General features: G+C 42.1%; 1 protein-coding gene across 2 annotated transcripts in view; it reads left to right on the forward strand.

Moving 5' to 3' along the window:
• nrxn3b (neurexin 3b) overlaps window positions 1-25479 on the forward strand; it is a 282518-nt gene that overhangs the window by 203172 nt on the left and 53867 nt on the right. For both annotated transcript variants that reach the window (XM_023430082.1, XM_087180355.1), the window contains one exon: window positions 6427-6608. In XM_023430082.1, coding sequence (XP_023285850.1) covers window positions 6427-6608 — 182 coding nt within the window. The remainder of the gene's footprint in view (window positions 1-6426; window positions 6609-25479) is intronic.

Raw genomic sequence — 25479 nt, forward strand, 5'->3', positions numbered from 1 at the left:
AATGAGAAATTAAAATTAAGGAAGTGTTTACTTTTTCTGACATTTCTTTCCTCCTGCAAGAAGTGAGTCTTAATCATTAGTTTGAGCCCTGCAGAGGAAGCACAACATGTTTTTGTGCTCCCTGTTGACTTTGGTGATTTCCCATCACACACCTGCACCTCCTCTCTACTGGCAAAACTGTCAACACTGAATCTCATTGCAGCAGAAAAGGTCTTAGCTTGTCTTGGCATTGTTGGGCAACTGTAACACAAATGCAACCACTGTAGTATTTGACTGCTCAATCCCAGCGAGTGGAGCTGCTTCCCAGCGGCTCAGACTTTATCATCCTGGCTAGTAGTGCTGCTCTGCAGCCCAAGCAGCAGCAGCAGCAGCAGAAGCTGCCTGAGCCTCTGCCTTCCTCTGCTGCATTTGCTCGACGGCTCTGGCTCATAAAGTTGGAATATGACTCTGACAAAATGTTATAGAATGAAGAGAAATCCATACAATCCTCTGTATGCAGCCTGAGTCATAATTGCAGATTGTGTTGTGTTATCACCCAGCAGTTTTTCTGCCAATTTTTTATATTCCTTTAGCTTCAGGTTTACACATGAAAGTCCCCTCCAGGAGCCACACCTGACACAAAGTAATTACACACATATAAAGTTTAATTAGGCTGAATACATGAGTATTGTCAATAGCAGTCTAGCTAAGGGCAAATCTTGGTGAGAAACCATAAACGAAAGTGTGTCTTAATCCCAATTCTGTATGTATTTTCCAGTCTGTTGTCTGCCCATATATCTTAATACAGCTCTGGCTGTCTGCAAACAACCTTCCACTTTTCACTACATACACTTTGTCCATTTTCTCTCTCTTTTCCCTTTTTCCTCCAGTTCTATTACCCCTGGTTTTTGGCGCGTGGAACCATATAGTGTGGTAATGCTACCGCTTATTATAGCGGGGAAACAGACAGTGTAAATCATTCAAGGCTGACTGTTTTCTTTACATAGCCATTCTTCACCACACACTGTCCTTCATCAATCACATTCTGTATTTTTCTCCAGTGTCGCTGATGAAAGATGGGACACGTTACCACCATGTGTGGTGACAATGCGGAAAAAACTGCGTTATGAGTGTATTTGCCACTGAAATACATTAAAAGTCCAACAGCTCACATGCACATGCAGACGTCTGTGGTGCCGTTTCCTGCTTCTGGCAGCTGATTGAGGATAGAGAGGGAGAGAGGGAGAGAGGGAGGGACAGAGAGACAGAGAGAGCGTTCAATCATCTGTCTTGTCCCTCATTCTATCCCACAGGGGAGAGGCAACAGTTGGAAATATGAATTATGAAATGATAAGAGGTTGTAAAATGGAGATAAATCCCGGTGATTACACAGCTCACTATCTCGCAATTCGATTCCTCTGTCAATGATTCTTTATTGTAGTTGTGTGAAGGACAGCCTAATAATTCGTTGTGTATGAAGCACGGCAGGGAAAAGCATTGTGATGAGAGACTTCTTTTGAACGTGATTGAGGAGGCAATTACATTTTGCATCTCACTTTCAGGATTTTTTTTTTAATGCTCCCCTTTCTTTTCCTCATTCTCCGATGGCAGAAAATTCGACCACATCAAACCGTGTTTGTCTTCTTTTACCGTCCCCTGGGGTGCCAGCGCTGCAGAAAGCCCAAGAGATAACAAGGGGAAAGACATAAAAGCACATAAACAACACACACACACACACGCGCTCTGACACACAGCAAGGAGAGTAAGTGTGTGTGCTTGTGGATGTGCAAAAGTTCAGACTCATTCATGCAGATGACTTTAAATGTGCGCGTGTGTGTGTGTGTGTGTGTGTGTGTGTGTGTGTGTGTGTGTGTGTGCGCATGCGCATGCGTACATACTCAAGTTAAAGTTTAGAGCGTTTACCCACTGCCACCCTTCTTCTTTGTGGCTGTGATACACACATGCACACACAGGTAGACACACTGCCCCATCCAACCAAAAAAAAAAACTCTTGACTTGACCACCGCCTCCCAGCAGCCTTTGCAGTTGGACAGAGAGTATCAGTCTTTTAGTGTAGGTCTTCTACCAGCTGCCTCTAAACAGAGGGTTTTATCACAGCATGGTGTGAAGCCTGAATACAACCAATTACCCAGTTATAACCGACGTGCGCCATGGCAGCTGCTCTGCTCTTTTTGCTCTTTTATAGATAGCATTGTTGCCTGGTACAGTTTAAATGTGTGTGTGAAAGATAGAGAGGGAGGAGAGCGTGCACACGTGCCTGTAAGTAATGCATGTAAAGGGTTTTTCATCTTTTTTTTTTATATCGCCATATGGTGACTGAGTTTGAGCAGCGGCTTGACGGGCAAAATGTGATCCACCCAGATTTTTCCCGCTGGTTAAGTGGATTGATAACAGTGACCTTCCGCCATTTCTGCCCCTGTGTGAAAACGCTGTATCCTGCTATCGAGCTCTCTTTTTTTTTTTTTTTTTTTTAATCCTTCTTTCAACTAGGTGGGTAATGTCACGTGGGGGGCCTGAAGGACAGGACATAGTTCTGTTCTGCAGACAGGTGTTCTGACCTTCTGTCTGCTCTCCCACGCCTCAGGGGACCTCTGTGAAATAGAGGCCAAGGCTTTGACCTAGTCTCTCATCTACAGTTTGTCTCTAAATCGAGGCACACTGCAGATGCAATGAATCAAAACGCTGGAGAGAAATAAATCAGCACCAGGCCTTTAAACCAAAAACTGGAACCATAGATTTTTAAAGCTCATTTGGAGGTATTTTGACTATCAAAGAATAATCAAAGAAAATCAGTGTCGGCCATTATTTTTCTTCAGAGAGCTGTCTCTCTCCCATCCCTTCAATCACAAATCAATTGAGCACCCATATGCTACAATTAGATTTCTCCCTCCAATACCCACTGGCCATGGCAAGATTGCATTATTCAGAGATGGAGATGAAAGTCCCCTCTGATCCACCAAAATAACATCTTGTGCAGTAATCTGTTTGTAGATTTGATTCCTTTGATGATATTTCCCCTGCAGTTGGCTTTTCACCAGGTCGTCATAGCTGTGAAAGCTGCACGAGCGTGTGTGTGTGTGTGTGTGTTGTACACATCGTTTCTGCCGTTTACTGGCATCACACTCACTTACCTTGTAAGCAACGATGGCACTAAGCTGTCAGCACCCATCTCTTAAAGAATGCCAAGAATGACCACGGTGGCAGATGGAAATTCTGCGGTAATTACAGGAGATAAAAAGCGACACAGGAACGGTTACAAAACTTTGAAGAGGACTTTGACGGCCATTCCCCAAGAAGCAAAGAACAAATGGGGACTGCTTTTACCTTACTGCTTTAATGTGTTTTACTGGATCAAAGTCTTGATTGCACTGGTACCAAGCAAATCAAGGTAAAAGCAAAGAGTGAACAAACCCATCACTTTGCCACACTTTGTTACAGAGATCCCTTTTTAATAGCTCGTCCTATTAATGAACCAAGTTATTTTCCAGACAATGAATGACATTCTTCCTTTGATGCGCGCTTGCAATTTTAATTAGATGCACATTTTAAAAGGTTTTTGCCTTTACTGCTAGTACTAATGTGAGGCATCTGCACTAATGTAGAGTACACACTGCTACAAAAAAAGTGAAAGCAATAGTAGCATGTTGATTTATTTCGTTTCAATAAGGAAAAGCTGCATTTTGGCGCTCTCATTCCAGTGTAGCAAATTTTTAATACTGGGTAAAAAGAAAACAGAAAACCTTGAAAACACTATTGTTTATTAACAGTTTTGAGGCCAAGTTATTGCCCAAGGAGGTGTTAGTTGAAGTAATTGGGAGTATGCATGCTAAAATATGCTAGAAATGCTAAAATATGCCATTGCTTATCCTCTCTTTCATGTAATTAGTCTCCTTGAAAAAAAATCACTGAAATTCAATCGCGTTGGCTGGCTCCTTCCAGGATCACCCGAGTCACCTGGAGAAAGCCCTCTTGCTCTGTAGTGAAGTTATTCAAATGAAACTCTTGACCTTGGAAGTTTAGCCTAGCTGCTACAGTTCTCCTGCCCCTCCACAGTGAGCGTGCAGTTCTCGCCCTCCCTCTGTCGAAATCTTAAGATGAGAATCAGAAATGATGCCACACTCCCGTTTTGCACAATGTGTGAATTGGTATGCAGTGGACTTCCTCTCTGTGTGGAAATACAGCCGGTGCAGTCTGGGCCCAGCAGGTTGTTAGGGAAATGTGCTACATTTCTGCGATCTCGGGTTCTGTATCCTCTCTGTACTTGTGCAGATAATCACCCACTTGTGTGATTGTATGTGAGAAGCCATCATGTTTTGAGCGCTTGTGTGTGTGCGCACATGTTTGCACACTTCTTATACAGTGGAGCATCACAATGTGCATTTGTGCCTCCGTCAATCCGCCTGTTTGTGTGTGTGTGTGTGTGTGTGTGTGTGTGTGTATGTGTGTGCGTGCGTCAGTCAGTGTGCGTGTGGCTTCCTGTGTGTGTTTCATTGCGAACATTGTCTTCTTGAAACACTAAGCAAATCTCCTCAATGTGATAATTGGCTCCCTGGGGTGCTTGTATCTTTGCTGCTCATCATCGTCATCCCCTCCAGAAAAAAAAAAAAAAAAGGAGAGAGTGTGTGTTAGATGAGATAGGCGAAGTTTGCTCGTTTGCTGGGGAAAACTGATCCCAAGTCTGCCTGAACTCTTCTGGCAAGAAGAAACTTTGAGGCAATGAGACAGCGGGGCCACATCCAGTGCAACCTGGCTGCAGGCTGCTATCTGCTGCTAAGGCATCAACGCCTTGTTTTCACACAGACACGCTGCCATGGAGGAAATGAGCTATTTGTGGCAGGTGATACACGAGGCAAACATCAGCTTCAGTTGTTGCAATGTCATTGAGAGCAATCGAGAGATAAAAAAAGAAAAAAGAAGAGAAATCTCAAAGGGAGGCGTCTGTGTTAAACCAGCCATGTATGGTTATTAATCACAAAAAGCGAAGCAGTTGTTTGAGGCCCAGGATGCTTCAGTTGTTTTGATTTTTTTTTATTTTATGTCAGATCGACGACCTTAGTTGGTGGTGTGCAATTCTGACACCTGAAGAGTGTGAAATACAGACCTTTTTGTGCGCCCGAAGGCAAACAGAGACACTCATCTGGTCGACAGAGTCTCTCCCACTCTCTTACTCCCTCATATCCATATGTTCTCGCAGTCCCCAGGGTTTTATGGACCACAGAGCAGATTGTTGGCCGCTTCATAGGGGAAACAGCGAGACAGCTGGGCACCCATCACAAGGCCAAACAGATGTTCAGGTGACTTGGGGAAGAAGTGAATGGAAACGAGAGGAACGGCAGGGAGTGGAGACAGAGGGAGAGAGGTGGTGTGGAAGAAAGAGATGCAGAGGGATGATGGAGACAGGATGAAAAAAAATGAATTAAAACATTGATGCAAGAACTCAGAGACTTCATTAGCAATCCCCCATAAGTGTCTGAGGTGAGCCAAATGCTTCCCACTATCCTTGGACCACAGGAATCTGTTTCGTCTCCCATATTGATTCACGCACTAGTCGATCTGCTGTAGGTCTAATGCCTTTGATCTCTTGATTATCTTTGCCTAAATGTGGATGAGATGGCTAAGCGGCTCAAGGATTCAGTGCTTTAATTCTGACGCACCTTAGGGAACATTCAGAAGTTGAAATTGAATCTGACCCTGCAACCAAATAATGAAACTTTTCTCTCTTTTTTTCCTGCTCCACGTGATGATAAAAAAAAAAAAGGAAATCCACAAACAACTTCAACATATTCTGTGGCTTAGGGCCAAGACTGATCCAATCAGAGCCTCTAATCTGCCACAAATCTGCATTGTAATAATGAAAATTTTCATCCCCCCCACTGAGACCTTTTTTCTTACTCTGCATTTGTCAAATTAAACCCAAGGAAAGTTCTTGGATTGTTTTTTTTATATATATATATTCTTCCCTCTTTTCTCCTTTTCTCTGCCAGCCTTTGTTCTTTGGTTGCAGGTCTCATATATAATACATGAGGATTGGGAGACTTATCCGGTTCTGGCCATACTGGCTGTTATTCCCTGGAAAGGGGCTATATTTGAGAGCTGGATAAGTCATAGATGGCGCCGGGGGAGCCACTGACTTCTACCCAAAAGTGGTGGTGGCTGAATAACATTAAAAACCTAAAATAGAACTCAACACAATTACATTGGCGCTGTGGCGAGGTAGCTGTAAAGGAATTAGAGCAGACTTAGCTCCTAATAGAGGTAGTTTGGATCCAGTTTTTGCCAGAAAGGTGTCCTGTGATGACACTGTGATCCCCGGTGTCTAGTTAGACTATGGTTGTACATCACAGAATCCAATTTGACCCCATCTCTTTTATCTGCTTCTACAACAAATCTAATTCCACTCCTCTCTCCTCACTTGTGTTTCCACAGCCGGCACCACCTATATCTTCGGTAAAGGAGGGGGTCTGATCACATACACGTGGCCTAACAACGAGCGGCCGAGCACACGGACGGACCGGCTGGCAGTGGGCTTCAGCACAACCATCAAGGACGGCATCCTCGTCCGCATCGACAGCGCCCCGCGTCTGGGTGACTACATCATGCTCCACATTGTAAGTAGTAATGTTGCACCTTCAGTATTATTCAACTGCTTAACATCACAAAGTCGCTCATGTAATTGATTCAAAGCTAAACATCTGCTTCGAAATACCTAAGGATCTTATACATTCTATTAATCTATGCTTCTTCTATAAGCACTCATATGTTTCTAGCTTTACAACCACAAACATACAGGAGCTGGCCAAGATGATGACCGCAAATAAACCTCTGAATAATTCCCCAAGGTTTACTCATTACAGTCTTCAGGCCAAATTCAGCTCATCATGCGCAAACTGAATTATACAAATAGTGCAGATCTATAACAAAAAAAAATAAATATAGATAACACACTCCCCTACTCTGTCCTCCCTAGTCTCTGCTCACCATCCTCTTCCCGAATAACCCTGCTTCTCCACCACATTCAAACTGACTCCCAGTATGAATAATGAATGCAGCTCTCCATACATATGCAGTGTGTTCCCACATGTTGGAGAAACATGATAGAAACCAAAGGGAGGGGGCCAGCGAGTTGGAATTCTTGGCCAGTCGACTGTGCATCCACACAGTATCTTAATAATCTCACTTTGTGACCTTGCGTTTGACTCGTTTACATAAGCATTAAGTATTTACATGATCGTCCACAGCAGCTAGACAAATGCAGGGCGTCAAATCTCTGCTGTGGAGGTACGTAGAGGTGGTAGTGACGGTGTTGGTCGGGGGGCGAGAGAGCTGCTGCTGACGCCGTGCAAAAAAAAGAAGAAAAAAAAAAAAGAAAGATGTGATGATGATGAGGAGGAGCTACAGTTGCTAAAGCAGATTGAAAGTCTTTTTCTTCTTAAAGAGCTCCCCTCATCTCCTGAGTGCTGGCCATGTGGTGCAGAAATGCAGCCATCTGCTCTGCAAAGATGAGGGCCAACAACAAGCAGTTTTTGGGCTGCGTTTACAGTATAGAGAGATAAAGCGAATGTGTGTGTTTGTTTGTGTGCGGGAGAGAGGAAGTGGAGTGGCATTGATGGAGAGAAACGTTAAAGACGGTACAGTAGCTTGTGAGGCAGCGATGTGGCGAAACGCCTCCCTGCGTGTTTCTAACCGACCGAGTAATTGCAGGAACCTCTAAAGGAAGGAAAAGGAATGCATTTTTAATTCTTGCTTTTTAGACATCACAGCCTCACTAGCCAAGCAGGGATCTGTAATCATTTGGCTGTGAGTCTTTGGGCGGCGAATGTCTTCATTCCTGCAGTCTCATGGCGCTAATGAATTTATTAATAGACAAAAGCAACTGGAGATTTCACCAATTCATTCAGAGAAGGAGCATTTTATGAACAAAGTGTAGGGTTGTGTTTCTTTTTTTCTTTTTCTTTTTGTTGCTCTGCATGAGTAACATTGCACCGCTAATATTCCAAATGATTTATTGACAGCCAAGAGTGTACAAACAAAGTGGGTTTCATTTAATATTAACAATGATTATAGCCTTAAACTATAAAATACTTGGAAAAAGTCTTGGCACTGCAAGGTAGATGTGTATAAGAGACAGCAATTACACTGGTATTGACCAGAAACCAGATGAAGAAAGCCAGCCTCCTTTTAGCCACAGGTAATGAGTAAATAATTAATTAGACCTTGAGTGAATATTTAGCTGTGAAACTGGCGGATTTGGTTGCAACTCGAGGCAAATAAACCACTGCTTGACCCCGCATTCCACTGTTTGTTGTTGTTATCAGGATACCACATTATCATTTGCCCCACATTAGACTTTTGCTACTCAGAACATTGGCTCTCCAGGATGATTACAACAACATGGATAATATCTTATTATATATTATATATTATATAATATCTTATTTCCAGGTAAAACAACTTTGCTGCTTTATGTGTGGTGTAAATGCTATTAAATTAGCAGAGATTCCAGACTTCTAGACAGATGTCATTAGATAAAAACTCTTAATGACAGATGCCAGGTCTTGGTTGTCAGCATTTTAGCGTTTTAGTGATGAATTTGGAGGAGAAAGGTTAAAGGCGTTACACCTGTCGATATATTTCTAACCAAAGGTCTTATCAGGCCCGGGGCCATTTCATTAGCCTTTGCAACTGTTAGGTCACTACTTGAGAATCAGCACACTTAAAGTCTAGATAGACACACTATAAAGTCTTAAATAGCTGAATGTATCAGGTGGCAGAGTCAACAAAAAGGAAAATAACCTTTGCCGTTTCACACTCACATTTTCATTGCGAGAAAAAAAGAGAAAAAGAAAACGGCAATTTCGAGGCAAGACCTAATCACTAACTCCCTCCTTAGCACTCCCTCTTTTGCTTTCTTCATTATCTGCTCCCCCCTCCTCTCTGTGATTAGCTTACGGCTTGTTTGGCAATCATGAATTAAAATGCTGATTGTAGTGTTTACATTTTAACTGCTAAGAACAACTGCATGCTTGGTTTGAAAACTGAGGGGCAATTTGAGGTAATTTGCGGAGGTGAGCGCAACATTTTGCTATTGCTGGTATTCCATTTACGAGTTCATTTGATTTTTCTGAATGCGCGTCGGAAAATCAGATGATGATCCCCTCTCAGGTGACATCTCGTGTTTCATGTTGCACGTAGGGAAAAATAATCTAATGCTCAGATATGAACCTAAAGCAACGTGGTAAACAAATATCAAAGGCCGTTTGTATCGCAGGTGACTTTTTTGGTGAAAGATGAGTCGAAGGGGGGGGTGGGGGGGGCTTGTGGCAGTACCGCAGTGATTAGTGGTAATGTGTGTGTGTGTGTGTGTATGTGGGGTATGTACACGTTAAAGTGTGTCTGTGTAAGCTTAAATCCATGACAGAAAAAACTCTAAGCCGTGGGCTAGATTTGCCGGTCGTGACTCACACAGTCTCTTGCCAGGGACTGCACGTGAAGATTACCCAGGATGTAACACACACACACAAACACACATGCGTCAAGCGAGAGAGAAAAAAGCCTTTGGAGTCTCACCTCTACTACATCATTTAGGCAGAAAACTCTTCTTGTTATTACAAGAGCCGTTGCCACAAACAGACAAGACGGGACAATTAAGGGTGCAAACTTAAAGAAGCTGCTTGAAAGACGTAAATCTGCTGGTGATGGTAAATTTTTATTAAAAGCTGAAGTTTCAAAACTGTCAAAATATTGTCTGGATATGAAAGGAAAAGCAGCACCATCTATTTCTTTGAAGACACAACCTTGTGACTGGGATATCATCAATTTTAATCACTCATAGCTGGAAGAATCTGAAGGTAAATAAGATGGAGATTATGGATACAGCATATACTGTTTATACATCTTCTAAACTTGACATGTGATGTAAATGAGATGGTGATTGCCTGATTAGGCAGCATGAGGATGACTGGACCAAAGAGCCTCTAACTGATGTGCGCATTTAATCACGAGGAATTCGAGAGCCAGTTACCCATTTCTTGAGTGAGGGAGTAGGTAAATGAATGGGTGATTTTTCTGTACAGTAAACAACCTAAGTCCATAAATTCCCATGCACATAATATAAACAAAAGCACATAAGTTATCTTACATTATTAATGCATCCACTTAGGTTATGAATGGATCTTATTTATGGATCCTATTTATGGAAACATAAGTTAATGCAGGATAACAGAATATAAAACCACTTTCTCATCTAAATTCAAACACTTTAAACACAGCAAAGTATATTAAGTGGCAACATAGTGCATGATCTGCTTCCATAAGATTCTGCCTTATACTCAGAAGTAGGTTTATTAAATAGCTCCCAAACAAAACATCACTCTTTGTTAGGAGTCAATTCAATTCAATTTATTTGTATAGCACCAAATCATACCAAACCTTATCTCAAGGCACTTTATGGAGTGAGGTCAAGACCTGACAGAATTATAGAGAGGGGCAGTTCCCACAATGAGCAACGCCTGGCGACAGTGGGGAGGAAGAAACTCGCTTTTAACAGGAGGAAACCTCCAACAGAACCGGACTCAGGGTGGGCACCCGTCTCCCTTGACCGGTTGGGTTGAGAGGAGAAAGAGGGGGTGGTGGGTGGGTGGGGGAGGGAGAGAGAGAGAGAGAGACCAGGAACAGCTGTATATACTGTTGATATAGTGAAAGGAGTAATAGTAATACTAATACTAATAATAGTAATATTAATAATAATGATAACTGTAACAATAGTAGTAATTATAATAATAATGAGTTGTAGTGTCAGATACACATAATTAATTAGGATGCACAGTAAGAAGACTGAAGGGTTTAAAGAGAACACACTGAACCTTCATATACAGAACAGCAACCTCCCCTTCTCTTAAAGTCCTCCCCCCTGTGCACTGACAGGTGAATCACTCCCCCCGCTCCCGGTCTCACAGAGCTGAGATTCAAGCTTGAGTGCCTTCAACATTGGCCAATATGTAATCTGCATTTATACAAGTTGCCGTCAACTATCTAAGAAGTGAAATTCAGAATGGAGACGAGAGAGGATGAAGAGGTGCGACTAAAGTCCTGAGCTATGTTTGATCACATTACATCACCGCAACACTGCGCTTGCCTCAGCCACCAGACCCCCATCTTTTGTATTGTTTGAAAACCACGGCACAGTGTACGTGTGCGCGTGTGTGTGTGAGTGTGTGTGTATGTGTTTGAATGAGGTTGAGCTCAGTTCATCACGGTTTCAGTGAGCCCAGACGAACTCACTTTTTGTAGAGACGTAGGTGACAAGTTGGAGTCAAGGCAAAGCAGAAATTGAGAACGCTCCGTCAAGTTTTCATGTCTGGCAGCTCTTTTGCTTTCCAATTAAGGTGGAAAATCACAGCAAGACACCTGACAAGATAAAGACTCTGCAAGTATTACAACACATCCTCTGTAACAGGTAACTTAGAAATATGCTGCTCTCCATACAACTTTGTAACAAAGAAAGCTACAATTGTCAGAAAATGGATAAATATGACATTTAGGCAATAAATACAATTTCAAGGCCTTTAAAAGCGGAGCTGCAATTTTTGAACTATAAACTTTTCTTGTTGTAATGTCTAGTTTATTACTTGTTTGTCTGCTTTTAACATTTAAAGTGTAACAGGGATTACTTCATTTCAATTTGAAGTTATGTTAGAAAAGCTTTACATTTCATCCATAAACCGCATTCATAGTCACATTTTTTTTATGGTTTGCACTCGTCTGTTTCACATGGAAATAAGTGCACAATTTTGTTGGTGATAATATTAACGGTCTTCATAAAACGTCTCCCGGCTGGATGGACAGATGCTCCAGATGTCTTAACATGCGCATATTTTTCATCTGAACTCACCCAGCACATGTACAACACACATTTTAACACTTTCATATCTGTCCCTGGAGATACTTTAGATCTCTGTCTCAAAAAATATATACTTATATATACTAAAACCAATCAGGTCACACACAACACACTCTTCCATTACCCACTTGAGGGCCCCCCCCCCCACTCGTGCTAATTCAGGGAGAGAAAAGATGCGTCTGGCGGATAATTGAAAACCCTAGTGCAGACACTCAGATGTGGAATGACAGGAGTGGCTGTGGATGGTAAATGCTGCATTACACAGGCCACGCTGTATCCATTTTCCCCATCATACTTACATACATTACATTCACAAACACACAAATGCATGTATGTTTTAATGTTTTAATGCAGATGCATTACGCATTCAGTTCCTTTCTGTCTCTCACCATCCATCCATCCATCCATCAGTTCCTATTCCGTCCCTGTGTGTTTATGTTTAGCAGTGTCTGTTTCCCCATCCACCCTCCTGCTCTTGCTCCCTCTCCCTCTGACAGACCTAATATAAGATGTTTGATGTGTACCTGTGTGCATCAGCGCGTATATGGCCAGCGATGTATTGCCTCTATCAAGTTACCCTGCCTCGGCAGGGAAAGATAGATATTATCGCGGTTATGGCTCATGGCCTCTGATAACATTACAGCTTCTTATTTGACTTTGTATTTCCTTACCTCCCACATTTGATTCCCCCCACGGAAATAAAGAGCTGGGAAAATATACCCGCAGCTGTTTTCACAACTAGTTGCATGCAGTACATGCGGTCAGCATTATTGTAACTTCGTTGATAAACAAGTATTTTCTCTGAAGCCGAACGGCAGAGACATTTTTTTTTTTTTTTATCTGCACTGCTTTATTATTCAGATTTTCCGTGTGAAACAACAGACTTTGTTATTTCACCTTAAACAACTAAATGTTATCATTACAAGAATGTTATTGGCACGAGCACAGGTTGCTTCTTATGAGGTCAATATATAATACCAGATTATTAGCACTATACCATCCCCGGGGCTGACTTTTCACAGCAGGCTGAGCTTCACTGGGATACTAGCTACCAGATGGCCAGTGTGTGTGTGTGTGTGTGTGTGTGTGTGTGTGTGTGCAAGGTGAATCTTTACATGCTACACTAGGTACTTACAAGAGAAGCTGGGAACACTATATGATCGTAAAGAATCATACGTTGAGTTTGGTTTGTGAGCGGTTTAAGTATCAGACAAGTTCGATTTTATAGACAATACAGAGTTAGCTTGAGAGTTTAGCTGTTTTTTCATGGATGTCTTTTTTAATTTGGAAACATGTAAAATTAGATTCTTTTGCTCTTAATCAGTGTTGGCAAATGTTGCTGATGTTTGTGCAGTTGGGGCTCCGTGTTAACGTGCTTGGGGGGCCTCAGGGCAGAAAAAAAAATTGCTGTTTGACACTCCCACTCCCAAAACACAACACTGCATTTTGCATACACCCTGTTGCCTCCACGTTTCCATTATGTAAAGTTTACATAGCAGGCAATAATTCATTTATGTCCAGAGAAACAAACAGTACTCCTCTATAAGGATGCACAAATCTAACTTTTTCTCTCTCAATACAAATTCCATTATATCATCTGTGTGTATCAGCCAATACCAAGAAACAGTTTGTTACCACTGACGTCTTTTTTCCTAAATTTGAAAATCTGTATAGCTCGTTGCAACAGGCCTTTTTCATAGACGACATTTTGACACGTCACTAGAAGGCTTAAGCATATGACATTCTGGGATACTAAACTGACTCGTTCAGTCTTAAAGGAGGCCTATTGGAATCATTTCTGCGTATAAAGTAATGAGTCCTGGGATTGCTATGGCACTAAAAACTAAACACTATTTTCTTAATTAGGTGAGTATTTTTCAGATCGGTGCATCCTTAACTCCTCTTCTGCAGTAAGGCTACGTAGCCACATCTTTTTTTATTTAGGAATATGCGCCATGTACGCACAGGATTCACTGAAATATCAAGTTTTAAACCTAGATTGCGACACAGTGCCTCTAAAAACAGGACAGGGTCACATGATAAGCTGATAGTGCAGGATTCGCCTCAGCTGATATTACACTTTCGTGGTGCAAAATTGCAAAACAAATTTGCAGTGAATTAATTACCACCAGATGACATGCAGTTAAGCAATGACTCAAATGACCCATGGGAGCGTGCATTGAGGTTTTACCTTTCTTTTTTCTTATTTTGGTAACTCCTGTACCTTGACTTTTCAGTGAAGTGTCAGCTCTCGCTAAAAAATAAATGAAATCTCACTTTATAGCCGAATTGTATCAAATATTACAGGTAATTTTTTGAGTGTTGACTCAAAGTTATATGCTCCTCTGGTTAAGTAACGTCACTGACATTCATGAGATGACACAGAATAATCAAGGAAGTGCTTGCGGTTATTAATAATTAACATCTTCAGCAGGCACCTTGTGCTTTGAATGAAAACACAGAAAAACATGCACAGACACACTTAGATGCACATTACACCAAAAGCCTTTTTGTGACTTGTATTTTCTCAAACAGCACATGCATGGATACACACAAACATATGTAACACAATCACTCACGCTCTTTATTCCTCCCTCTCTCTGGCTCTCATACACACCCACCCACACACTCACTCTGACTTATTCTCTCTCACCCTCAGCTATAGCCATGTGCAGATATAAACACACACATGCACACACATTTCCACAAGCTCCTTCAACAAATTCTCACCGTGGTATATTGTCACTGACACTCCACTATACATGATACTGGAGCTCTTCAGGGACATCTGCCTGTCACTCATGTCATGTGAACCAAAGGCACTTCAGAGTGGGAACAGTTTATGTAGGAGAACCTCTGAGACACACACACACACACACACACACCACATCACACCCCCACCCCTATTTCTGGAGAGCAACAGCAAGTAATAACTGCTCAGGCTGGACAAACAGAGTAACATTATTACAATGCGCCCATGTGGTCCCTGGCCTTCGTCCCAGCCTCAGCGATGTATATTTCATGGATTAAGATGAAAAATTCAATGAGAAACAACAAACAGTGTGCCTCCCTCTCCCAACTTTGCTCTCTGACAGCCACTCCCCTGGGGGATGCTCATGTTTTCACAGCTTCATGATAGGACACGAATCCCATTCTGAGAGTGATGAAGAGACAGAAGGAGAAGATGAAAGACAGAGAGTAGAGCATCGCGTACATCCAAAAGTAGAATAAATACAAGGGGCTGAATGAAAAAGAGAAGAAAAAAAAAAAGAAGAAGAAGAAGAGGAGGTGGGAGGAAAGGAGTTGAGGAGGGAGATAGAGATATGTGGGTATTTTAAAATTCAGAGCAGGATCAGAGACAAACTTGGCTCAGATAGGTCTCAGCACACAAGCACATTGGCTGTGAATTCCAAATTGTGTTGCCTTTCTGTCTCACTCTTGACGCCACCCACCACCCGCTTTCTCCCTCTTATCTCTCGCTCCTTTTTATCTCGCTCCTCTTTCTTTTTCTTCTACAGCGCCACAGTGCTATTGTTTTCATACCGATGGTAGCCGGTCGGTCAGTCGGTTCTGAATTCAGCTGCAGTGCGAAAAAACGACTCGACTGAAGCTCCGGGGTTGAGGCGAGGGTTATACTGGACGGAGTGTGGCCAAGTCTGTGGCGGCCATTTTACCTTATATTGTAGTATTGAAAAATGTAATCACTTACTCATTCCTTATCATTTAGAAAGTAATTACAGTACTTTACTAATGACTCAACGGCAGAAATAATACATTTAATTATTCAATTATTTAATTGAATTTACATTAGAGGATTGGTCAATATCTTAAATATCAAAGAAACTAAGAGTTACAAAGACGTAAGATTACTGGTACATGTTCATAGGAGTTGTAGTTCTTAACATCAATTGCTGCTAACTTTGTTAATCTAATCAATATTTTTAAATTAACAATGGGTCAAATTACTGCTGGGTAGTGTACAGACAGACTATGAGAAAATGGGTCACTGAGCACAGTCAGGTAAAAGGCCCCCACCCCTCCCTTACCACATCACTTCTAGTCATTTTGTGTCTCTTTGTTGTCATTCGCTGTAATTTTTCCATCTCTTTGTAGTCATTTGTCGTTCAGCATCCCTTTTGAGGCTGTTATGCATCTGTTTATTGTCATTTTGAGCCGTTTAATTGAGCTCCATGAGTTTCAAACAGGAAACATTACCAGTGAATTCATCCAGATCCTCTCGCCTAGGTTCCCTCAGACCTCTCCGGCCCATGGGCCTGAGCCTGTTTGGCCTGTTCGGAAATCCATCCATCGTGAATTATCACCCAGCTGCAGAAATGTTTTAGCATCTTTCATCTAACTCTGTCGGTTTTACAGCCAGCAGCTTTACTGTTTTGGTTAACTCTTATTGTTTTCATCAGTTCAGGCCTTTTTTTGGGGGGGGGGTTTTCAGCGATGCGACCTGCTCAGCACCACATAGCACAGTTGGCAACTAGCTGATGATCGTAGTGCAACATTTAGCAGCTAAAGAGCCAGATGTTTTCCTCAAGAATGGGTAGAGACTAAACACAGAGCTAAAAGAGAGTGAATATTGGACTGTTTGCTAACATGTTTAATCATACCAACACCAGTCTTTACTGCACATAACTCTGTCTTTAAATAGCTGTACAGCATTAGATGGAGACAGATGCCCTGTGAGATCAAAGCACCCCACTTCAGTTAGCAGCGGCATCATTTTATAATTTCCTCTATTTACCCTGCTCCAGTCACTATGCTGTGTGTGCTTGAGTGATGAGTGGGACAGCTTGTGACGAGCAGCTAATGAAAGATCAGAGGGATTTGGAATCGATTGAGGTGTATCTCGCACAGAAGGCTAGGTGCCATCTCAGCTCCAAAGACACTCCTAAATCCTCCCACAAGGCTCGGCGTTACCCTGTTACAGCCACTCTCTGCTCCTCTGTCGTCTCTCACCTGAGCCGCCACAGGACAAAGAGACAGATAGGAAGACGGAGATGGAGAGAGAGGCAGTGGGGGGTGGGGTGGTGGTGGTGGGTAGGGTAAAACCAAATAAAAGAAAGAGATTCACATTTTAGCAAATTGACTCCCTTTCGGATTATCGACAAGAAAGGGGGGGGGTGGGATGATGAATTGCGGGCCTGCTGAAGTGATAAACGTCAACATTAGAAAATAAATCTAGCGGAAAGAAGCCAAGGGAAAAAAAATCTCCTGCCTTCAATATCAGCAACGGTGTGGCAGATTGGCTCGCTCACAAACACACACGTACATACACATATGTACACACTGCAAATGTATTCATGGAGGATTAAGCTCCTGCTGGTTAAAAAAAAAAAAAAAGCAGCAAGAAGTTGTTTCTTTCTCTCTCTCTCTCTCTCACTCTCTCTCTCTCTCTCTCTTTCTCTCTCTCTCTCTCTCTTTCTCTCACTGATAAAAAAGAGGGGATCAAATTTGAGTGCGAGGCTCCTTCACAGATGGAGGGAAAATGTGAAAGTGAGTGTGCATGCATTTTACCGAGTGCAGTTTGTATTTATTTAATCCTCCCATTATTGACTCTCACCATGACAAAGCTCTATTGACAAGGAGACAAAAAAGACTATATCACTTTTTTATGAAGCTGGGATCATCAGAAAACCAATCTATAGGGATAAAAGACATTTCCTACTGGATGGCTCTCATATAAAATTATTATAAGCACTGAATCAGTGAAGGTTATAGAGTGTATCTCCGAGTTTTATTGATCCCCAAACGTTCTGAGCAGGCAGCAGGGCAGATGGCCAAGGACATGACAGCCAAGTCTTCCATCTCCACATCTCTTGTTCTGCTCCTCCATTGCCCTCAGCCATTTCCTCTGTCTCTCTATTGTGGAAAAAAAAAAATTTCCTATTTTTAGTGTGAGCTCCAGTTCTGCAAAGCATTTCTTTAGTGCCCTAGCTCGATCACACACACACACACACACACACACACACACACACACACACACACGTGTAAACTATATTTCCTGTCAGGTCAAAGCTGGGTCCGAGGAGGCCGCAAACCCCAATAGAACCCAGAATGATTGGGCGCCCAAGCAACCAATAAGGTTATGACCTTTTTATCCTTGTGACATACTTTATGTGCCTCTGAGATGTGTATGCATATGTGAATAAAACAAAAAAAGAGGTAATGCTTTATCTTACAGGTCCCATCATTTCCTTCTAATCAGAGAGAAAATGGTTTATAACCATCATTTCTTAGGGAGTTTTGGGGAAAGAACAATTACAGGGAGAACGGACACAGTGTTCATCTGGTGCGCCTTCAATTATGAGTTTTATGAGTTGGCAGTGTAAAACACAAAGTCAGGACACATCTTAGCTCAGCTGAACATCTGTTCAGTTCTACTTTTCAGGTTAAAACTCAAATTTAACAAATTGAGAAATAATTTGAACAAAAAATGAATACTCACCTAGTTTTAAATGGATCTGTTAGTTTTACAGTCTTCCAAGTCTTAGGAAAAGCAGTTCAAATCAACAATCATTTATAAACTAACAACAGCTATAAATGATCTTTCTTAAACTTAATTCAAAGAAGTGAGTGGGTATTTACCATGTGATTATGGAGAGTGTGATTCAGCCCGTGAAAACAGTTGTATAATGTCTTCTGTGGGTCTGGAGGAGCTTTGTCCAGTCTGAGAAAATAACTCTGATGTCATAGTGATGTCATCTCAAAGAAATGAGCGGGTAATTGAAGGGCTTTGGCCTGTACTGCTTTCGATTTCTTAATCTGTCTCTTATTAGTCTCAATTTAACAGAAGTAAAGAAAATTTTCTTTCTTTAAGAAATTATAGAACCAATTAAATAGATCATTAACAACAAACAATAACTAATTAAAACCAGAAATACAATGAAAACAGTCATTTAAGGTCAGGATTTTCCTTTAAGATTAAGATGAGCTGTAATGTTGAATATACATATTCAATATAAATTATAAATAGGCCCGAGGCTCACTATGCAAAAATAGGTGTGTGTGTAAAGTCAGCCCTTGCCTGATCCCCCCCCCCCACAATCCCACCCTCTGGAAGATCTAAGCCTATGGCCGTGACAGCATGAGTCAGCACAAAAATGTCGTGATGAGACGATGGACATGGGTGAAAGCACACCTCTCTTGAGCCGCCACCCGCCACCCCCCCCCTCTGAATTTCACAAGACCCCTTTGATTAAGTTGGTTTGAAGGCTGAAGAGCACATGGTTAATTCATTCTTCCCACGTTATCTTTAATTCATTCACATCTTGCTGGAACATGCCAGACTGGCCAAAGCCGAGAAAGAAAAGACATCTTTTCCTTCACTTCTTTGATGGTGTACCCAGCTCATTCACTTGGCAGACTCGCATTCAAAAATACAGCATTCATCACATTTTTCTCTCTTCCGGATGGGAAGTATGTTCTTGACATACACATGACACAATTGTACACACGTTATAGCAGAAATTAGTTGCGGCTGTTTTGCCGTGTTCCTGGTGTGGAATTGCCCTAACCTGCGCATGTGTTGGCCGTTTACCAGCAGGCTTCTGCCTGGACAGCATTTAATGTCATTTGGAGCGAAGAGGGACTTCATGACTCATTACATATGCCTTTTGCTCGGAAAAGCCTCCAAGGGGCCTCCTCCTCTTGTGTGCCAATGCTGCCACTCGGGGGTTGGCACAAGTTGGATAACACTCTAATTATAAAATCCACTATGAAAAATGTCTTCTGCAGTGCTGGCAGGGATGAGATTAAACCTTGTTTTGGCTTTAGTTTATTTGAGCTGCTTGTGCCCCAGACTCTATAGCTACTGTATGGATACTGTGGGCTTTTGGCATTTGTGCAGTTATTGTCTAACTTCCTGCATTATAAGCTTTTTTGACAAGTTTTAAATTCCTAAATGGTTCAATTTTGAAAATGGGTCGTGGAACTTTCTCTCAGTGGCAAATGACGAGGAAAGAACGATGGATGTTGACAGTGACAGACGTGTATTTTTGACACGATACAAAGGATTATACGACATTATTGCACTAGTTTAGCTGTCAGCTCCAGAGGAAAGGAGAGATTGAAATACATCATGTGCATTTTTTATGCTTTAACCTGTGTCAACGGTCTTGCTCAACGGACAAGGAGGCCCATCTGTGCCTCGCATGGCTGATCCTGGTGGACCTCCCCTCTCGACTACTGTAACCTGTTCACAGTCCTGGCTCAGTGGAGCGCACACTGACAAATAGTGGGAGGGAGGAGGTAGAGAGAATGAGATAGCGGACAGAGACAGTGACGGCTCGAGAGAGAGAGAGAGAGAGAGAGAGAGAGAGAGAGAGAATGTTGATGGGGAGAGAGAGCAACAGACAAGGGCTAGAGATATGGAGAGAGAGGGAAAACAGATAGCGGTAGAGAGAGTCAGTGCAGTGTGCCTAATCTCCCTTCAGGGGCGACGGTGTAAGGACGCCTTCTTTGACAGATAAACTCACCCGACAGTGAGCCCAAAAATGGCAGACACCCACTGTGCCCGACTTGGCCCAGAGTCTCCACAACATCTGGCGGAGGGAAAGAGGCAGCACCTAGTTTTCATACAGCTTTGGTGGAAAAAGACGTAGAAGAAGATGGTGGTGGGTGGGCTGTTTTGTTTGTGGGGCAGGGGAGCAGGGAGATGGAGAAAAAAAAGGAGAGCGAGTAGAGTAATGTTTGCTCTACTGTGGCAAACACAGATGGGGAAGGAAGCAGCAGGAGGTGTTGTTTTCATTCTTCCTCCCAGTCTCTCCTTCCTTCACTGTGTTGAAGATTGTTTAGGTTTTAAGGGAGGGCTGGACGAGCCATATGAACTATTCATCGCCTGTTTGTTTTTGAGCTTTTGATTGAGATATTGCACGCCGGAGTCCATGCATGAACAAGCTTTCTATCTCCCCTAATTCCTTTAGAGTACGGCGCACTCACTCAACATTAGCAAAGGGAGAATTGCCTGTGAAAGCCTCTGCAGTAATATGTGTTTTTGTCAGGCTGCAGCATTCTTTGTCTCCTTTTCTGCAGCTTAGCCTTCACAAAAAAAACAAAAAAACAAGCAAACATTGGTCAAACTGTGAAGGCAGCTTGAAGGAAGGCCTCAGGAAAATTTGAGTTTGTATTTAAAAGGAAACCTGTTCCAGATGAGGGTTGACTTTAACCTCTCTCACACATGTCAAAATGGACATAACAGAGTGTGTGTGCTTTTCAGCATGAAGTCAATGCTTCTGAATACTTTCAAGCAGCCAAGGTGGCAAAGCCTGATTATGTGGGCTAGCGTGTGCACGCGCACGTGTGTGTGTGTGTGTGTTCTGTCTGTGTGTGACACAGCAATGAGTCTTCTGCAGTCTTGTTCGGAAGCAGTGACACAGACCGACCTGGGACAGACCTTGAGAGTCACTGTGACATTTAAAAACAACCTCCCACCATCTCGCAAAGATAGACAATATATTTGTCACTTTCACTGGCTCACTATTCCCTGCCCTCTGTGAACCTTTATGTAGTTATCTCTGAATTGAAAAAGATAAAGATATATATGTGCCAGCATACCTATCTATATCTGTATATCTCCCTCTGACACATTCATGCTGTTAGTACATGGGAAAATGCACGCAAGCGTACACGGGATTTGGCGTCACATCACTCATGTTTGCACACACGCTGCCGTTGCATTTATCAGCATTTATCGCAATTTTCCCACCCATGCAATTAGAATCCTAAAAAGCCAGATAAAAGCACAATGATAGAAGCATTAGTTTCTTTGATCGCGCACTCTTGTCATGCTTGCAACACAGAAAAGTGCATCGGCATGCATGCACGGCTCCCAACATGCAAGAAGGCAGCGGTATAATCAATCACTTGGAGCCTCCCGATTAACGTTAATGGCGTTTCTCAGAATTACATTGGCATCTTCTTGCATTCCAATCACCTAGATTTCATGCCTCCTCTCTGCAGGCAGCCCTGTTAATTGTGAGAGAGGAGAGCAGCAATGAGTGCTATCTGCTGAGCCTTTGATACGCACTTATCTTTTAGCAGTTTAATATTATGGAAAAGAAAATTGCCTTTAAAAATGACTGGTGCCTTATTACTTTTAGGCCAATTAATTTCATGAAAAATAATGCCTTTTCGAAATAGCAAGGAAAAAATAATTATAAAGAATAATTGACAACGAAGGACAAGCACGCAGGGAGGATGTAAGTAGACATGAATGCAAATTTACTATTATTTGGATCTTTTTCAGGCAGGCCTCATAGCTCGAACGTATCCAAACGTATAGGGGAGACTCAGTTTGACGACAGCTTTGCCCTGAAAGTGTCCAAAGCATTCAAGAAGTAGGGCACTTGCCTCAATGTTCCTTGAAGTGGGAGAGACAGACCGACCTAGATTTTCTCCTGTTTATTCAGCCATTTTAGGTGCTGGCTATTCACGTCTCCATTTCAGTGCTCCCCTTTCTCTGTCTCTGTATTATCTATTCACTGAATATGACCACTTTTGTTTACCAGCCGCAACAGTGTGGCTGGTATTGTTTTCACTCCGTGTGTGTGTGTGTGTGTGTGTGTGTGTGCGTGCGTGCGTGCGTGCGTGCGTGCGTGCGTGCGTGCGTGCGTGCGTGCGTGCGTGTGTGTGTGTGTGTCATCATGGCAAAATGTGAACCTGCAGACATCTATTGTAGCAGTTGGTTTTGAGTAATTTTGGCAGGTGTTTATATTTCTGTGTCTGTGGATAGATTTTGTCACAGCGATATCATCACAACTGAGCGAGATGCAGTCACGAAACCTTACAGGTGTGTAGCTGAGATCAAAATGAAGGCAGATTTTGAAGATGGGTTTGGTCCAACCCATGAGCACTGAGTACTTCGTCAACGTCAACATGTTGGCAAAAGTCACGCCTGGATGGTCTCTAGTTTGTTTGCTCATTCTTGCTGTCTTTCTTTCTCTGCTGTGCCCTCTGTCCATCACCACTCGGTCTCAAAACATACATGAAAGCAGCTTTAAATGGCAGTGACACGTTTAGACAGATGCTGAGATACCCCACACTGCTTAGCAGCAGGGGTCTGATAGCTTGGCTTATCTCAAAAAACCCTGGTGTAACCTACTCCCAAATTTTACGTTCCCTGAAACCAAATCTCATTTCATTTATACAACACTGTGTTCATCGCCTGCTGATAACTTACATATACAATATCACCCCATAATGTAGGTTAAAACCTTATAAGTGGCCAAACAGTTGCTTCAAAAACATCTTTAATCAGTCATCAGAGATCATCATCTCGTTATGCATTCCAGGGAGTTTGGTGCAGTTCTGGTTGATTTAACCCAGCTCTAATGCACCGGATGTGGTCATGAATTGGAAATGAATAAATGCAAAGTGAGACTTGGACTGTTGACCGGTATCAAGCTGACATGACAGCTATGCACACAGAGATGGCATATGTTGCCCAGTGTGGCCTCTGAGCCCCCACCGCAGGAGAGATTTGACTCCGCTGCTGCATTATCTCCATTCAGGTATTCATTCATACATTAGATTAGATCTGTCTGAGGTTACAGTGTAGTTTACAGCAAGAAGCCATCAGATAAAGACACATAATTCTTACTGAAAGAGAGCACTGGGTGAAGTATTCAGATCCTTTGCTTCAAGTTCCAATACATCAGTTTACTGTTTACTATTAAATACTGTGTTACAAGTAAAAGTCCTGCATTGAAAATCATACTAAAATACAGAAGTATCATCAGCAAAATATACTTGAAATATCAAAATATATCTGCATATCAATATCTGCAAAAACTGTCCAGGTGTCCAAATATATAATGATATTAGATAGTTAATACTAATGCATCAATTCATAAGTAGCTTTTTACATTTGGAGCTGGTGAAGGTGGAGCTTTAACTTCTATATATACAGTGTGGTTTAGTCTCTAAGGGTTCACAAGATGAATCTGATGGGCTGTAATGTGGTTAATTGAGCAGGATGGAAGAAAAACAAAAAGTTCTTCTACACAATTTTATACTAAAGGTCCCATATTTCCTTTATTTGAGGTTTTGATATCCATATCAAGATATATTTGTGGTTTTAAGTGCCAAAAACCTGTAGTTTGGTAAAACACACAGATAAATGCAAATGATGATGGTCAGTTAGATAAGAAATGAGCCGAACAGACTATGAAATTCTTATATGCTCTGGTATTTCAGAAACAATAAACTTCAGTCACTGGGCTCTAATATTATTATCCTTGGGAAGGCTGGCAATGATATGTCTTGTAGCTGTGATGGAATGACTGTTTGGTGTTGTGTTGTCAATACAGTGAAAACAACAAAACAAAGGGTTTGGACGGCGGATTCAGGTGGGCAACGCTCGGGGCATGTGTGAAGGCTGTGACTGTTTTGTTGTGACATCACAAAATTATGGAAATCCTGACGGCTTGTTTTGAGGCTCAGTTTCTGAATACAGGTGTGTGCATTTCTCTGTGGATTGAGTGCTTTGATACTTTCACAGCACCTAGAGCTGCTTTATAATCAAAAATGACATGGAAATCTCACCTTCTACAATATGGGAGCTTTAATTTTATGGCCTGTTCTCTAATCTTCTTTGTGAGTTATTGGATAATTGGACCTCTTTGCGCCCTAATAAGATACTTAAATGAAACCATCTGAGAAGTTTAGAGGGGAATTATCTCTGTGGTGAATCTGCTAATATCTCATAGACATCTGAATGACAACGGGCCCTAACCAGACACGCAACCCAAAAAGACTGGGAATACCTGGTTTAATCTTTAATAATACATGGTATTTATCTTATTGTATGTTTTTGTGTAAAATCTTCATCTCAAAAGTAATTACAATCGTCAAATAAATGTATTGCATTAATAAGTTTACTGTGATGCGAACATGATCTGTTTGGTTTATTATTTTAGTTTGGTTTACTATGTTGGTCATGCAGGTTTTTTTGTACAAATTTCACAAGCACCGCTAATATATCTCCATTACAACAGTGTTTTTAGCAACTGGAGATACACTATCTTCTTACCAAATCATAATCTCTCCAAGTTGAAGCAATTACACTGCAAATGGTGCGAATTTAAACAGCGGCAATCAATGTCTTCAGTGCTTAGTGGGAAGGAGCGACCCGCGAATTGATATTATCATAGAGACTCAAAATAAAATGAATCTCCTCCTCAGTAGACTATCAAAGACAGAGAAATGGAAAGGGGGGGGGGGGTTGGTTGGAAGCGGGACGCCTAATGCATTCTATTCTCAGTTAATCATTTTTCTGCAGCTCCCTCTCTCTCTCTTCCTCACCTCATAGCCTCTCTCTTCTCGTGTATTTTCTTTCTACACGTCCACTTTCATCCTGTGAGTCTTTTCTCTCTCTTTCCCTTCCTTCCCCTTCACCTTCATCCCTGACACCTCAGCAGGCAAGGTGGAGGGTAGAGTCTTGATCCCAAGCAGGTTACCCTTGGCAACAGACCACCCACCCCCTCTGCTGCCAGCGTGTTTCGGGGTGATCCAACTAGCTTTGGCGCCAATGCTGGCAACTATCTCCCCCCCGGCAGAGAACAGAGGAGGCC

Source organism: Seriola lalandi, unplaced genomic scaffold (genome assembly GCF_002814215.2).
Source record: "Seriola lalandi dorsalis isolate HSWRI2012SDOR001 ecotype SW California unplaced genomic scaffold, Sedor1 jcf7180002054901, whole genome shotgun sequence".
NCBI classification, from domain to species: Eukaryota; Metazoa; Chordata; class Actinopteri; order Carangiformes; family Carangidae; genus Seriola; species Seriola lalandi.